Below are 15,628 nucleotides of genomic sequence, written 5' to 3'. Positions count from 1 at the left end.
TCCTGCACTTAGAACTGCCAAATACATTAGTACGATTAGTCCAGGGCTTGTCAAGTTATCACAACTGGATTATATGTATTGTTATGAGTCCATGTCAGAATTATTGTGATCGCCATGAGTCCTCTCTAACCGTCCTGGTCCTCTAAGCTTATAGCTTCCATCATCGATACTTCGGTTATCTTCTTATATCATCATTCCATCTTTCTCTTGTCTTCCTTTTTTAAAAACTCAATTCTTAGTTCCATTGAGTTTCCCTTCAGGCAGACCCTTCTCTTCTCGCAATGTGACCAAAATTTAAAGTTTCTTCTACGGTATATTCAAATAGCCATTTCTTACATCCTGTTTTTACAACGCCCGTTTATTAGAAATTATCTTCTTATCACTCTTAGTTTACGTTCAACTTTAGAAATTATAATTAGCCTTAGGGAAACAAGCAAACAACACTAAGGACACTGATGAACACAACTTTTCAGTATTCTCCTGACATTAGTTTTTCTTGTCATTATTAACTGTTATTATCCTGGCCTTGGTCTTTCTTGTTATTATCCTGACATTAGTCTTTCTTGTTATTATTAACTGTTATCATCCGGACCAAACTCTTGTTGTTTTTTTTTGTCACTCTTGGCCCGGTACAGCTAGGTGGTTAGGGTGCTAGACACATAATTAGAGTCGCGTGTTCGTATCCCCGTCCAACGAAACATAAAGTTGTAATATATTTTCACACATATTATCCAGAAAGGAATCATATATCATGAATTAAAAATAATATTTTTTATTTTCTTGAGTTGTATCACAAATAGGAACTAATGATGGGCATCGTTTTGAAATTATGTTATTATAACTTATCTAATCACAACAATTAAAAATAAAGATTGAATCAAGAAGTCTTTGGCTATTAAACAGGATATTTCTAGTTGCTCTCTAAAACAAAAGAAAACATTATGATTTTAGATGTTTTTTTAATGAAGAAATGTAACGTTTGTGATTTATTTTAGTTGAAGCTTATGTATGTATGTTTATAAAATATAAATTAAGTGTTCGTTATACTTGTTACAACTAGCGTCAAACCTAACATGGCGTCATTCGTAAAATCGACTAACAGGAAGGGGAAAACAGATGAAGTAATACAGCAAGAAGAAATTATTCAAGCTGTTGTCATTGCGGATAGTTTCAATACGAGATTTGCTCCACTAACAATTTTTAAGCCAAAGGTAGATATGTAATACTTGAAAAACGATAGATGATATTATTCAAAGTTATTTCTCAAGAATCTGACAGTAACATTAGTTCTACTACTAGCAACAGACAGCGTATAGCCAAGTAGTTCTACTACTAGCAACAAATAACGTATAGCCAAGTAGTAGCAGAAGATATTTCTGTAATTTTTCGAACTTTTATTAGCGGCGCCCCGCTAACCGAGGAAAGTTTCAGTAGCGCCAACCTATTCCACGTTAAAATAATGTTCGCAAGTGAAAACAGCAAATTAAATATTTTCTATCCCTGTTTTTAATAACTTTTTTTCAAAATGAAAAGTTGTAAGGAGTGATTAAATACAAGAGAAAAAAACAAATGAAATCAAAGTGATAGGTTTGTTAGGTTTTTGTCATATCAAATTTTATCTTTCTTACATCGTTATTTTTGGGGCTCTGCAGTCAAAAGGCAGCTTCTCCACAGGAGAGTATTCCATAGTTTGGAAAACATTGCCTTATTGACAGTTAGAGATTAATTGTGTAATACTAATATTAGGTCTTGGGGACTGAAAGTTACCATTGTTACACCATATGATCTTTATGTTTTACCTAATTGTAATTTTAAGGTATAAAAAACCACATCATATTACCTTTAAACCAAAATGAATTACTATATTTTAGAGTACAAAGTGAAGGAAAGAACATTAATGCATTATTATTATTATGATAATTGATATGACACTTTTTGTTCTTCATGATGGTTAAGTGTTAGGGAATTAGTTTAAAAGCTAATTTCACTTTTCTGTAATGTTATTGCTACTCCAGGACTTTAGTATATTGTATTAAGCATAGTTTATTTTTGTATATTCATTTGCTGGTCACCATTTTCCAGACAGTTTTATTGGTAAGCCTTTAGCCATCACTAGTTATTGTATTTTTATAAATTGACTCAAGCCCAAGTGTTAACTCAGCATTTAAAAACATTTTGTTCAATTTTTTTATTGCTTTGTTTTTAAATAATTTTTCTTGGGCTAGATTGTTTTAGATTTGCAATGAAAAAAAAAAGATGTTTCAATATTTTGTTACTTATCTGAAACTTAAAATTGATGAAGTTTGAAGAGAAATATTCTTTCTTCATGATGGCAGAAAATTTCAAACTGCCCTGGCCGTGCTTTAAAATAATACATGTATATGCCAAGTGAAAATATTAACAATTCCAAGATGTTATCAGCAACAAGAACCATTGAAAGATATGTAAAACAATGAAGGAGCATTTCTAGATACTTTTCAGTTAAACAGTATTTACCCCAGCTTTGTTTCTTTCAATTTAATTGTGATACAGATTACTGGTTTTTGATGGCTGCAGTACTGAGTTCTATATGAAGATACACTTTGTTATGCTGCAGTATTATTGTTTTATTAGAGTACTAAGTGAGAAATTGTTTCTCCTTTATTATGAGAGAATGTCTTTTAAATTACATTTCACTTCATGGCGGTGTACTCATTGGACTCAGTTTTGTTCCAAAATACTTGAGGGTTTGATAAATAATAATGGGTAATTCTGCTTTAATATGGGTAAGGCAGGTTCTGGATTTTATAATTTTGCTGGTTTTTAAAAATATTTTTCTTATGTTATGAAAAGTTCATCCCTATATGACCTTTCCTAGAATTCTGAAAGATGCTTCTATATTTTTATTAGTAATAAACTCAATGCAGTTTATTTTGTTACAACTCAGTATATTTAACTGTTGAGTATTATTCTTCAGAGTGTATTTTATTATAACATAACTGTTCATTATTAACCTTATTGTAGTGTATTTTATTACAATGTAACTGTTCACTATTAACCTCACTGTAGTGTATTTCATTACAAATTAATTGTTGATTATTAGCCTCACTGTAGTGTATTTTGTAACATCTTGGTATTACTTGAATGAAGAGCATTTCTTTGTAGCTGAGTATTCTTGTTTTGAGTGTTGAATATGGAAAACTTAAACATTAACCTGTTTATTCTTGTACACACCTGTGTATGAACCTGTCATTTTAATGAGTATTAAAACATCTGTCTTTGTCCTTAATACATAATTCAAGCATAAAATTATCTGTTTTTCCCACATTGTTATGCATTAATGTGTCTTTTCTTCATCATTAAGTATTAACTATTCTATTATTGTTCTCATTGTGTGTATTAACTTGTCTGTTATTGTTCTCATTGTTTGTATCAACTTGTCTGTTATTCTTCTCATTGTTGATGTTAACCTGTATATTATTGTTCTCATTGTTTGTTTTAATTTGTCTGCTTTTGTTCTCATTGTTGATATTAAACTGTCTGCTATTGTTCTCATTGTTGGTATAAAAATGTTTGTTTTTGTTGTCATTGTTCGTATTAACCTGTCAGTTGTTGTTCTCATTGTTGATAGCAACAAGTCTGTTATTATTCTAATTGTTTGTAGTAATTTGTTTTTGTTCTCACTGTTTGTAGTAACTTGTCTGCTTTTGTTCTCATTGTTGATATTAACCTTTTGTTATTGTTCTTGTTGTTGATATTAACCTGCCTGTTTCTGTTCTCGTTGTTTGTAGGAACCTGTCTGTTACTATTTGTATAGTATTATAAATAGTGTATTGTAGTATTATAAATAAATTATAACTTGTGTATTATTATTATTATTATTAATTTATCTGTTCTTTTCATTATGGTTAGTATTTTGTTTTTGTCCTGCTTGTTTATTATTAATTCATTTCTGTTCTTTTCATTACTGGTGAGTATTTTGTTTTTGTCCTGTTTGTTTATTATTAATTAATTTATCTGTTCTTTTCATCACTAGTGAGTATTTTGTTTTTGTCCTGTTTGTTTATTATTAATTAATTTATCTATTCTTTTCATTACTGATGAGTATTTCATTTTTGTCCTGTTTGTTTATTAATTAATTTATCTGTTCTTTTCATTACTGGTGAGTATTTTGTTTTTGTCCTGTTTGTTTATTATTAATTAATTTATCTGTTCTTTTCATTATTGGTGATTATTTTGCCCTTATTATTGGTGGTAGTCTCTATGTTCTTATCATATTATTACTTCTCTAGTAATTGCTATAAACTTTCAGAATTGAGTTGAGTGCAGTTGTTTTTATCTTTAAATGCACACCATAATAATCAGTAAATGTATTTAAAATGAATAATTATTTTATATGCTGTGGTGATCTTGAAAGAGGAAGCAGTTATTGCTTTTTTTTATGTCCTGTTTTCTTTATAGATAACAAAGTATTTCATTTATGAGGAAAAACTACTTTAACTGTGTTTAAAGTAAAGTTTTAAAGTGATACTTTATTGATGTTATTGTTAATAGTTCTCTAATTACTAACTCTGAATAATTTTTTTCTTTATCCTGAAGGTTTTGCTACCTTTGGTTAATCGTCCTTTGCTGGACTACACATTGGAATTCTTGAGTATAAATGGTATTCAGGAAACCTTTGTATTTTGCTGTAGCCATGCCCAGAAAATCAAAGATTATATTTTGTAAGCTATATTTATTTCAATACAAACCAATTTGTATTTCAATTATTAGATTTCAGCAATGAGATTCCAAATTGTGGTTATTTGTTTGGAAGGCTTTTAGGAGTTTTTTGAAAGTTGTATTGAAAGGTTCTACAGCTATTCACTCATTCACAACCAGATCTTAGTGTTTCCCTCATAAAAAAAAAAAGAAGGTTTTTATATACAATTTCATTCAACAGACCAGACTTTTATTTGTACTGGTGCTTTTTGTCATAGCCTTAATTTATTTATGATGTTTCTTTCCCTTAAAAAGAAAATTGCTGATACTGATAGACCTTTGATTTTTTTATTAGAAGGTTTTCTTGCCCTTCTCTTTCACTAAAATAAAATCTCTTCAGCTTCTTGTAAGATATCTCATTAGGACTAGAGTGTGCACATTCTAAAACTGTTTTTTAACTCTATTAAATATATGTGATGTGTTCCTTTCTCAGAAAAATGAGGTTATGTTGATGCAGGAAATAATACAAAAACAACATTTCTAAAGTATACATATAACAAGACCTTCAAGTTAAAATTATGAGTACAGTTATTTTATTTTACTAGCTTTACAGAGATACCTCTGTATATATACTTGTTTGGGTGCTATGAAGTAGGTACTGTAAGTAACACAGTACATATCTTTGTTTTCAGCCTTTATACCTACTTTTGTCTTGTATCGGATAGTTACTTTTTATGTAATAGTTTAAACTCCAAAGTCATACGTGAACAAACTAAGAGGAGTGTAAAAGATAAACATCTGTAGTTTCATGACTTTTATCATAAGTTTTAAGCTTATGGGCTACTAATGGTTTGTAAGTTACTAAACATTATACATGTACATCTATCAGAACTGTAAATGGAAATACTCAGACACAAATACCATAATATGTTGTAAGACACTATGTATCTTAGAAGAGAAAACCACTGTTTCTTATGTATTGTACAAAAATTTGGTGCTCTAAGTTCCTTCTTTTTATTTATATTAATCTCATAAATTCAAACTCTATTGGTCCTAAAGAGTGTTCCTTGTCATCAAATGCCAATAATAGTTGTGTATTTTTACTTACTCATGATTTCAGGAAATCATGTTGGTCCAATCCAGACTCCCCTATGTCTGTCACTACTATTGTGTCAGAAAGCTTCCTTTCTATGGGAGATATACTGCGAGAATTAGACAGTAAAGCCATCATAAGATCTGATTTTATCTTACTTAGTGGTGACACTGTATCTCAGATTCCAGTGAAGGACATCCTATTAAAACACAAGTATGTTTCTACACAATTTTTGAGCCTTTACCTCTGTTTAAAAAAATTAATTTGCTTAATAGAAAGACTGTTTTTTAATTATTTAACTTAGTTTTAGCATTTTATATCATTCTGTTTTTTTCCAATCATACATCCAACTGCAATTCCAATTGTTTTATTTTGTCTCTATTGTTGTAATATATTTAATATGGTAAGTATTATATACTATCTTTTTGCTTATGGGTCTTAAATACTGTCCACATTTTCTAATGACTTTTGCTATTTATTTAGAAATACTGAGGAAGGAAAGTATACAAAGAGACTAGATATTAGAAGTTGTTTAGGAGTGGTGGCACAGTGGTCGAACTATCTCATTTGTAGAATCTGTGATTAGTTTTTTAAAGTTGTGTCACTTCCAGTTAGTTCAAAACCCACTATTATTGGCCACTGAATTTTAGGTCTTACTTCTTGTTATTTAAATCACCCATGTTATAGTAAATGTCAAAGGTCTGCCAAATATCCATTTTGGTGGCATTCTGACTTGAAAATAAGTTTAGATATACACTACTCTGAAACTGGTCTTTTCAGTTCTAACCATAAAGCTAAAAAAGGTAATTTATCTTTGTTAATTTCTATAACGAATTTATATTTTTCATTATTCACACTGATGTACTCGCAAGCTACCATTACAGTGTTTACCATGCCTTCACACAACTTGGGTTTTTAAAAATAAGTTAAAGTGACTTAGTTGTTCGAAAAATATCATTGAAAACAGTTCATAAAGTAGACTCTATCACTAAACCATAAACTTTGTTGGTAAATATGAAAAGCTTCCTAGTAAGCCCTAAAAACATGTCTGATAATTTAGCCTGTTTAATCTGCCTAATAAGCAGAAACATACTATACTAAATAAGGTTGTTTATTAAGGTAAAAAAAGTATTCCTAAGATGTTTATTTATTAATAATTAGTGTGCACAGTGATTAGCTGGAAAATTATCATTAAAGTATTTTCTCTAAAATGTTGTTAAATTTTATAACATTAGTTTATTGAATTTGTTTACACTATACAATTTTTATTAAAATCACTAAACTCAAAACACTAATAATAGTAAAAAAAATGCATTAGAAAATGAGAATCTTTTACTGAACCATTTCCAGAAAACAGCAACAAAGAGACAAGGGTTTGGTGATGACCTTGGTTTTCAAGAAAGCTTTGCCAAAGCACAAGACAAGATGTTTAGAAGATGAGTGTGTAATAGCAGTAGAACCAGAAACTGAGAGGATATTACATTATCAAAAAGTTGGATGTAAAAAAAAGATTGAATTTCCACTGGTAAGTTATAGGTACTGAAATTCATCAAGTTCTTTATGATTTGTTTTTTATTTATAAATGTGGCCTACTTAAACATTGGAGAGTGTGTGAAAAAGTATACAGTTTGGAACACACAAATTTTAGACATGTAAATTATTTTTCTTTTAGTTACTGAGACACTGTTAGTACACTATAACATTGTTGGATTTTCTAAGATACATGTAGCTTATTTATTCCATATCTTTTAACAAAATTATCCTTAGTGAAAGAAACACAGCATATTATTATAAATACTTAACATTATTGTTAGTGCAAAAACACAACATATTATTATTATTATAAATACTTAACAACATCATTGTTAGTGAAAAAATACAACATATATTATTATTATTACTTAACAACATTATTTTTAGTGAAACAGAGCATATTATAATTAGAACTATTTAACAACATTATTATTAGTGAAACAAACACAGCATATTATTATTAGAATTACTTAACAACAATATTGTTAGTGAAAGAAATGCAGCACATTTATTATTAGAATTACCTAACAACATTATTGTTAGTCAAAGAAAGCATATTATAATTAGAACTATTTAACAACATTATTATTAGTGAAACAAACACAGCATATTATTATTAGAATTACTTAACAACAATATTGTTAGTGAAAGAAATGCAGCACATTTATTATTAGAATTACCTAACAACATTATTGTTAGTCAAAGAAAGCATATTATCATTTGAGCTATTTAACAACATTATTGTTAGTGAAAGAAACACAGTCTGTTATTATTAGAATTACTTAACAATGTTATTGTTGGTGAAAGAAACACAGTATATTATTATTGGAATTACTTAACAATAATATTGTTAGTGAAAGAGACACAGCATATTATTATTAGAGCAATTTAACAACATTATTGCTCTTGAAAGAAACAGAGTATATTATTATTAGCAGTATTTAACAACATTGTTGTTAGTGAATGAAACACAGCGTATTATTTGAAGTATTTAACAACATCGTTGTTAGTGAAAGAAATACAGCATATTATTATTAGAATTACTTAACATTATTGTCGGTGAGAGAAACATTATTATTATTGGAGCTATTTAAGAACATTATTGTTAGTGAAAGAGACACAGCATATTATTATTATAAGCATTTAACAATGTTGTTAGTGAAGGAAACACAACATATTTAATATTTATGACAATTTAATGGAAACATTATTAATTTCTTCATTTATTTTTTAATATAGAGTTGGTTTATTATAAGCAGTCAGTATAACTTTGATATCAAGCAAGATGTACAACAAACATTTTTACCAATCTTTGATCAGAGGTCCTTCTAATTATTGAAGTAATGCTTGTGATTGAAATTGGCTTCAAAACTTTGTTTCCAAAAACTAATCATATAGGCCAGATGATATTTAAGACTGGTGGCTGTGGTGGCCAAATTAGGTTTCCAACCTCTTCTTCAGATTCTTCAAATCTGTAATTATCAATTTCAGCACTTTGAAGTGGTGCATTTTCTTATGAAATGAGCAACTTTGTTTGAGAATAAAAGATTCCCTGTAGGGTAAACTTGGTTTTGAGTACGGTTAAATTAGTTATTTTACCTGTCAGTGAGATTCTCACTCTTTAACCTGTTACAAGAAAAAACTCCCAGAGCCGTCATAGAGCTATCAACATGTTTATCTGATGATCTGTTAATGGTTGTTTAAATCTACACAGGCTTGGTTGATTGACTTCAGATTGTAACAAGAAACTACCATCAAGTAGCTTTAAAGTTCCCACAATATACATCTACTTATACCTAAATGTTATTTCACTTTGAACTATGTCTATCTACTATTTGCACCATTATAAGTTGTAAATCACTTGGAAAATGTGGAGTTCACTTTACTGCATCATACTACATTGCCCACAAGTTACTCTGTACATCATGAAACATTTTTATTATGTTATTATTTATTTTACCTAATATTATCTAATCTAAGTATATTCCTTTTTTTACATTTAAGTTACTTTTATTACAATAAATATAAAAAAACAAGAAATAAATTACTTACATACATTTTATTTTTACTGCTGACTTTGAGTGACATTTAACTCTACTTTTTTATACTAATGATAGTAATGCACCAAAAACAAAGAATGGTAACACCCAAAATGTAGACAGTGTTCCATAATGGTTAAATTTTCTCTGGTTTTCTACGAATGCAGCAAGAGCCATTACAAATTTATGCAAGCTAGTTGGTATGTTTCCTGAGGGAACAAATTGTGAACTAAATGAGAAATTGACAATTCTCTGTTTAGAAATAATGCATTATTTGATATGTGGAAGCTTTTGCTTTCTGTTGGCTGTGAATAATTTATAATTAAATGTAAAGAGAACTGTTAACAAATTTTAAAAGAGAAGGTGTGAGAGGTGGGTGTACCAAGTACCAAGAGAGGTCTGATTTTCTATTTGATGGTTCTGTAACAAAACAAAATTTAATAATATAAAAAGTATACCTTGTATGAGTGATGGAAAATTGTGTACTGAGTAACTTGTATTATATTTTGGAGAGAGAAAATAAATTATAGAAAAGGGAATGCTTAAAGAAGAAATGTAACATCTCACAACAGGATGTTTTGTTAATACTGCTTTACAAAACTAAGAACTTAACTCTTTTAAAATATGAGTTATTAGCTCTGAATTTGTGTTATAATAATTAATTAATGTAAACAAGACATAGTTTGTTTAAATTTTTAATGTAATTCAATAAATATCTCGCAGGAAAAGCATGCATATGCAGACAGGGTTAGGTCACATCCATTTGTTTTTCTGTTTACTGTTACACATAACAGTCTCAAGCTGCTACTTGAAATTGTTATGATTTTGAATACTTCATCAAAACCTGTGAACTGTTTGCTAATACTGTCTATAATGATCATCTATGACTCCTAATATAATTTCAATAATTTCATATACTGATGCTTTGAGGATTAGCTTACATAATTTGTAGACATGGACTCTTCATTATATTTTCAGAATTTTTGTACATTATAAATACTTTTCAGTTGTACAGAATTAAATAAGAAAGGAATCATTCCATCCTGTTATTACTTGTAAGCTTCCTAAACTATGGTTTAAATTATTTAGGTAGTTCAGGGTATCACTTAAATAATTCACAAAGTGTATGTATAATATAAATCTGTTATGGCAGTGTGAACAGGATTCTCTACTTCTGTTGAATAATTAACATGGATCCCTGAAACGTGAGAAAACAGCTGACATTTTTAAGTAAGAACATTAATGGCCCAAAGAAAATCATATTATACTCTCATAAAAGTGTTTTGAGAATTATATGTTTTATGCCACCAAAACTTTGTTTCAACTTATCTATTATATTTCATTATTAAAACAATGCTATAAGAATTTTGTTTTATACACCAGAATATTGTTTCAGTATGGCTATTTATTTCACTATTACAACAGTGTTTTGTGTTTTATATCATTAGAACTTTGTTTTAGTTCATCTATAATATTATTATATTACAATAGCGTTATCAGCCTTTACATAAACTGTGGTTTCTTTTCAGACTATCTTTCAAGAAAATAATAAAGTTACACTGAGGTACGATCTGTTGGACACACACATCAGCATCTGTTCTCCACATGTTCCACCATTGTTCTCTGATAACTTTGATTATCAAACTAGAGATGACTTTGTTCGAGGTGTTCTCATTAATGAAGAAGTGAGAATTGACCAGTATCTTTATCTTCTGAGAAATATTTGTATCACCAACATAATTTATTATATAGCCAGAAGAAGAATAATATAAAATGGACTCTGTTTATTACTTTGCTTTCTTTCTCGGAAAGTAACTGATCAGAGGAATAATAACATAAAATAGACTCTGTTTTTTACTTTGCTTTGTTTCTCAGAAAGTAACTGACCAGAGGAGAAATAACATAAAACAGTCTGTTTTTTTGATTACTTCCTTTCTCATATAAGTATTTGAAATGAAAGTTGAGTATTAAAATGTTTTATAAACATTATTATCTTGTATAGTTTTTTAAACACAGGTAACAGTAACAGATTGTCATTATGTTTTGTAGCAAGTTTTAACAGTTTTTTTTGGATGTGTATTGATATTTCCTCTCTATATCATGTTCATAAATCTGAGAAAGAAAAGAATAAAGAATTGTTCAAATATTTCAAAGACTCTTAGTATAGAAATACAAAATGTCTTGTTCTCTGTGTATGCCCTTATGACAAGTTCATAAACAATAGGGTATCCATGTATTACACCTGAAGCAATCTATAAATACAAAATGTTGTGTTTTATACGAGACTTGCTGTTTATATGCAAGTAACAATTTCATGTACTATTAGATACCTGTGTTATTGTGAAGTGCTTAGCTGAATTAGTCAACATAATAATTATCTCTTAATTTCTAGATATATATTTTTCAAGTTTATGTACATTTACTACCTGAAACATACTATTGTAATCATAAAACATTTTTAAGGCATAAACATTAAATAATTAATCTCAAGCACAGCTCTTGAAACTCGGAGACAAGAATAACAGAAGTTTAAACATCCATTTCAATTAACGGATACTTTTCTTTACATACCTGCATGCTCACTTTTGTTTTTTCTTTTCTAGATAATGGGCAACACCCTAAACTTTCATCTCATTGATGGTGGTTATGCTGCCCAAGTGTCTAACCTTACTATGTATGATGCTGTCAGGTGTGTAGAAAACTATATATCAAAATGTTTTTTTGATTTGTCTTAAACAGCATTTATTTTTAACAAACTAGAATAATGCCATTTATGGATTATCAATTGTTGGTATGATTTTTGTTATGCACCCTGAAGAAGCCATCAAGGTGAAACATGGTTTTAAATAAAAATATTTTATATTTATCTCTAATGTAAAGGTTGGTTTTTCTTAATTTTTATACGATTTTATTTACAATTAATTTAAGGTGAAACATGGTTTTAAATAAAAATATTTTATATTTATCTCTAATGTAAGGGTTGGTTTTTCTTAATTTTTATACGATTTTATTTACAATTAATTTAATGAAATGGTTACTTTTAGTACTACTTCTGATGACTAGATTTCATGTTAGTAGGGTTAGTGTTTTGATGTTTATTCAATTTACAGTTTTGCAGTGAGACTTAGTTATATTTAGGACTACTTCCATTGATAAATTATGCCACACTTTTCTGATAATACAATTAATGTGTTTTGTGTTGGTGCTAAGAACTTTTACAGTCAGTACTGTTTCATTTGAATCCTGTCATCATGGATATCCTTCACAGTGTATGACACAAGAACATTTATACTAAGTACTGTTTCAGTTGAACAACCCTGTCATCACGGGTATCCTTCACTATACATGACACAAGGTTTTAGTATCTTACATTCAAAATTTATTAAACTACTGTATGTATATATTATAACAATTACAAAAGCATAAAAATCTAGCTAATAATCCATATTTGAATAGTATATAAGTTTTCAGTTATTAATTCTACAATACTGTTTAAAAGAATCTTTAATTTCCTTTAATGTGACACATGTGACACATTTTCCCATAGCATATCATCTTCCCTATTTTATCCATCACCCCTCAAAAGGTGCAAAATTAAAATAAACCATTCTCTCTAAAATGTTCATTACTTGGATAAATTCTACTTATTATAGTCTTCAATTTTGTTTGGTTACAGAGCTATCCAATAGAAAATCAGACCCATCCTGCCACACCTACCTGTAACATCCTCTCTTTTATAATTCATTAATAGTTCTCTCAAAAATTTAATTGTATATTACCTATAACCAGCATACCAAGATTGTTCCTTTCCTTGAATGAATATGTAGCAACTCTCATCACAGATTTAGTAAGCTAGAAAAATTTTTAAAAGGTAAAGGAATTTGTTTACTTTTTGAATGTTATTAGTCTATATTGTTTGTGTATTATTTAATTAAATAAATATTTTTAAGTGCAATACTATGGTTAGTATAAATAATTAGGGTTAACTCTTTTCGACAATTGAGAGTAAGTAAAAAAAATATTGGTTTAGTATTTTCTTTTTTTCATGTTTATTCTTTATGTATAATTATAAAAGTAACTGAAATGTTAAAATAGAGATCTTTGTAGGTTAGTTAGGATTAGATTAAATGAAGTAAATAATAAAAATGTTTTGTTAAACATCCACACAATCAGTTTGTAATGGCTTATTGATAATGTAATATGATAACATAAAGTGAGTTACACATACTCAAAGTAATTTACAAGTTATAATGAAGTGGATATTAAGTAGACACAGTTCAAAGGGTAATGAAACAATGAAATTTAGTTATTTATACATGTATGCTTTTACAGACTTAGAGCTACTTAGGATAAACAGATGTAGTTTCATGTTACAATTTGAAGTCATTCTAGAAAGAAAAAAAAGGATATTTCAGATTCATTTCAATTTTTTTTCATGATTACAAGGTTGGTCAAATTGACAGATTCCATTTTGAGATAGGATAGAGAAAAAGAGAAACTATAAAGTTTGAACAAAAACTTTTAAATGCATTTAATATGTTTGTTTAGGGAGTAAATAAAGGAAATTTGAGATTTTTGAGGTGAAGAAGAGTATTTTTAATTTTAACATGAAAATTACTTTGCACACAAGCTATTTAAAACAAATAATCACAATATTAATGGACAAATTTTCATTGTATTTTATTAAAAATACTTCTAAAATGTGATATTTCATATGTGAAAGACAATATTAACTGAAATACTGTCCAATTGCATCAAAATATTCATACTATATTGAAAGCTAGAAGTATTAAATATCAAAAGACTAAACAAAAAAAAAGGTTACATGGTCAGTTAAATCGACCTATGCCCATATTGAGAGAGTTAATAGGTACAGAAAAATAAAAGGAAAATATACTGACTGTAAGTTATTGGTATTAGAAGAATGTTTCATTTGGAAATATTTTCATCAAATACTGTTATAGAAAAACAGTGGAAACTAATAAAAAATAACAACTAAATAACTAAGTATTAAATACATCATGTGTGACAGAAAATTATTTAATAATAAAATTAAAAAAGCTGTTAATAATAAAGATATTTTCAAGAAACAATTTCATTCCATTGTAAATTACTGGAACTAACATTTTATAAAATAATTATTTAAATTTAGTAAGAATATGCATGTTCTAAGTAGTTGTTTCTTTCTTGTATCAGCCAAGATATAATTAAAAGGTGGAGTTATCCAGTGGTTCCAGACTTGCTTTCTCTGCCAGGTGGACGCTACAGCTATCTCAGGCACAACATCTACAAACAGAAGGATGTTGTTTTAAAACGGTAAATATTTGATTTCTGCAGATCTTTCTATAGTTTTAAGGAATGTAATTATAATATATTCTTGTTTGTTGTGAAGAAGAAGTGATTTAATTCACTAACTGAAGTTTTCTTTTTAGAAATAAAACTCAAAAATGTAGTTCCAGACAGTCCTAACTTAACAGGAAGGATTTTATATATTGGGACCAAATCTAAAATTAGATTCATGTAAAGCATTAGCTTGTCACCCCATCCACATTTGGGAACATTAAAACAGATTAAGGTTTAAATTTTGCTTTTAAATCGCATTGTTGAATAGTATTGAAATATACATCTGTACTGTATTTATATTTCATCACAATAAAAATGAAAAATAAAACATTTGGTGTAAAGTTATTGTATTTTTTTAGGTTGTGAAAGCGTTCATAATTTGAAATATGTTTTGAGGTTTTGTCTCATTATATTTATTTGGTATTATTTTGTTTTTATCAGAAGATCATAAGTGGAACTAATATCTAGTAATATGAGAAAAATGTAACCTTGCTAGGATATGTCTTCATTTTCTATAGTTTCACAGCATGGTTTTATGTATTCTTTAGTTTTCATTTTGTATTGTTTTACAGTGTGGTTTTATGTATTCTTTAGTTTTCATTTTGTATTGTTTTACAGTATGGTTTTATGTCATGGTCTTCTGTAATACTATAACTGGGGAATAACTTTGTCACATAATTCCAGAATCCTGTTGCTCAATGAATGCCAGATTATTACTATTATACTGGAGAACATCCTTTCAGTCAAAATCAAATGTTTTATGCAAATTAGTCATAGCATACCAAATTAATTTAAGAGAATAGGTCTACATAGTAAATTATATTCTGCCAACTCTGTAAGTTATAAAGACTATAAATAAAACCTTATTCATAAATGTGTGGTGAGCTTTAGTTTCATTTTTAGATCTTTTGCCCATTTTGGCAATTAGATATCTAATTAA

General features: G+C 28.3%; 1 protein-coding gene across 3 annotated transcripts in view; it reads left to right on the top strand.

Moving 5' to 3' along the window:
• Nucleotides 1-980: 980 nt before the first annotated feature.
• eIF2Bepsilon (eukaryotic translation initiation factor 2B subunit epsilon) overlaps nt 981-15,628 on the top strand; it is a 29,716-nt gene continuing 15,068 nt past the window's right edge. Inside the window, exons 1-7 of one of the 3 annotated variants that reach the window (XM_076487641.1) lie at nt 985-1,211; nt 4,579-4,703; nt 5,801-5,986; nt 7,124-7,298; nt 10,875-11,030; nt 11,949-12,034; nt 14,542-14,661. In XM_076487641.1, coding sequence (XP_076343756.1) covers nt 1,074-1,211; nt 4,579-4,703; nt 5,801-5,986; nt 7,124-7,298; nt 10,875-11,030; nt 11,949-12,034; nt 14,542-14,661 — 986 coding nt within the window. In that variant the 5' untranslated portion in view covers nt 985-1,073. Of the gene's footprint in view, nt 1,212-1,461; nt 1,588-4,578; nt 4,704-5,800; nt 5,987-7,123; nt 7,299-10,874; nt 11,031-11,948; nt 12,035-14,541; nt 14,662-15,628 lie in introns of those variants that run through there. The other 2 variants (XM_076487643.1, XM_076487642.1) reach the window with 2 other exon arrangements.

This window comes from Tachypleus tridentatus, chromosome 2, assembly GCF_004210375.1.
Source record: "Tachypleus tridentatus isolate NWPU-2018 chromosome 2, ASM421037v1, whole genome shotgun sequence".
NCBI classification, from domain to species: Eukaryota; Metazoa; Arthropoda; class Merostomata; order Xiphosura; family Limulidae; genus Tachypleus; species Tachypleus tridentatus.
This window is presented reverse-complemented; position numbering and strand designations above follow the sequence as displayed.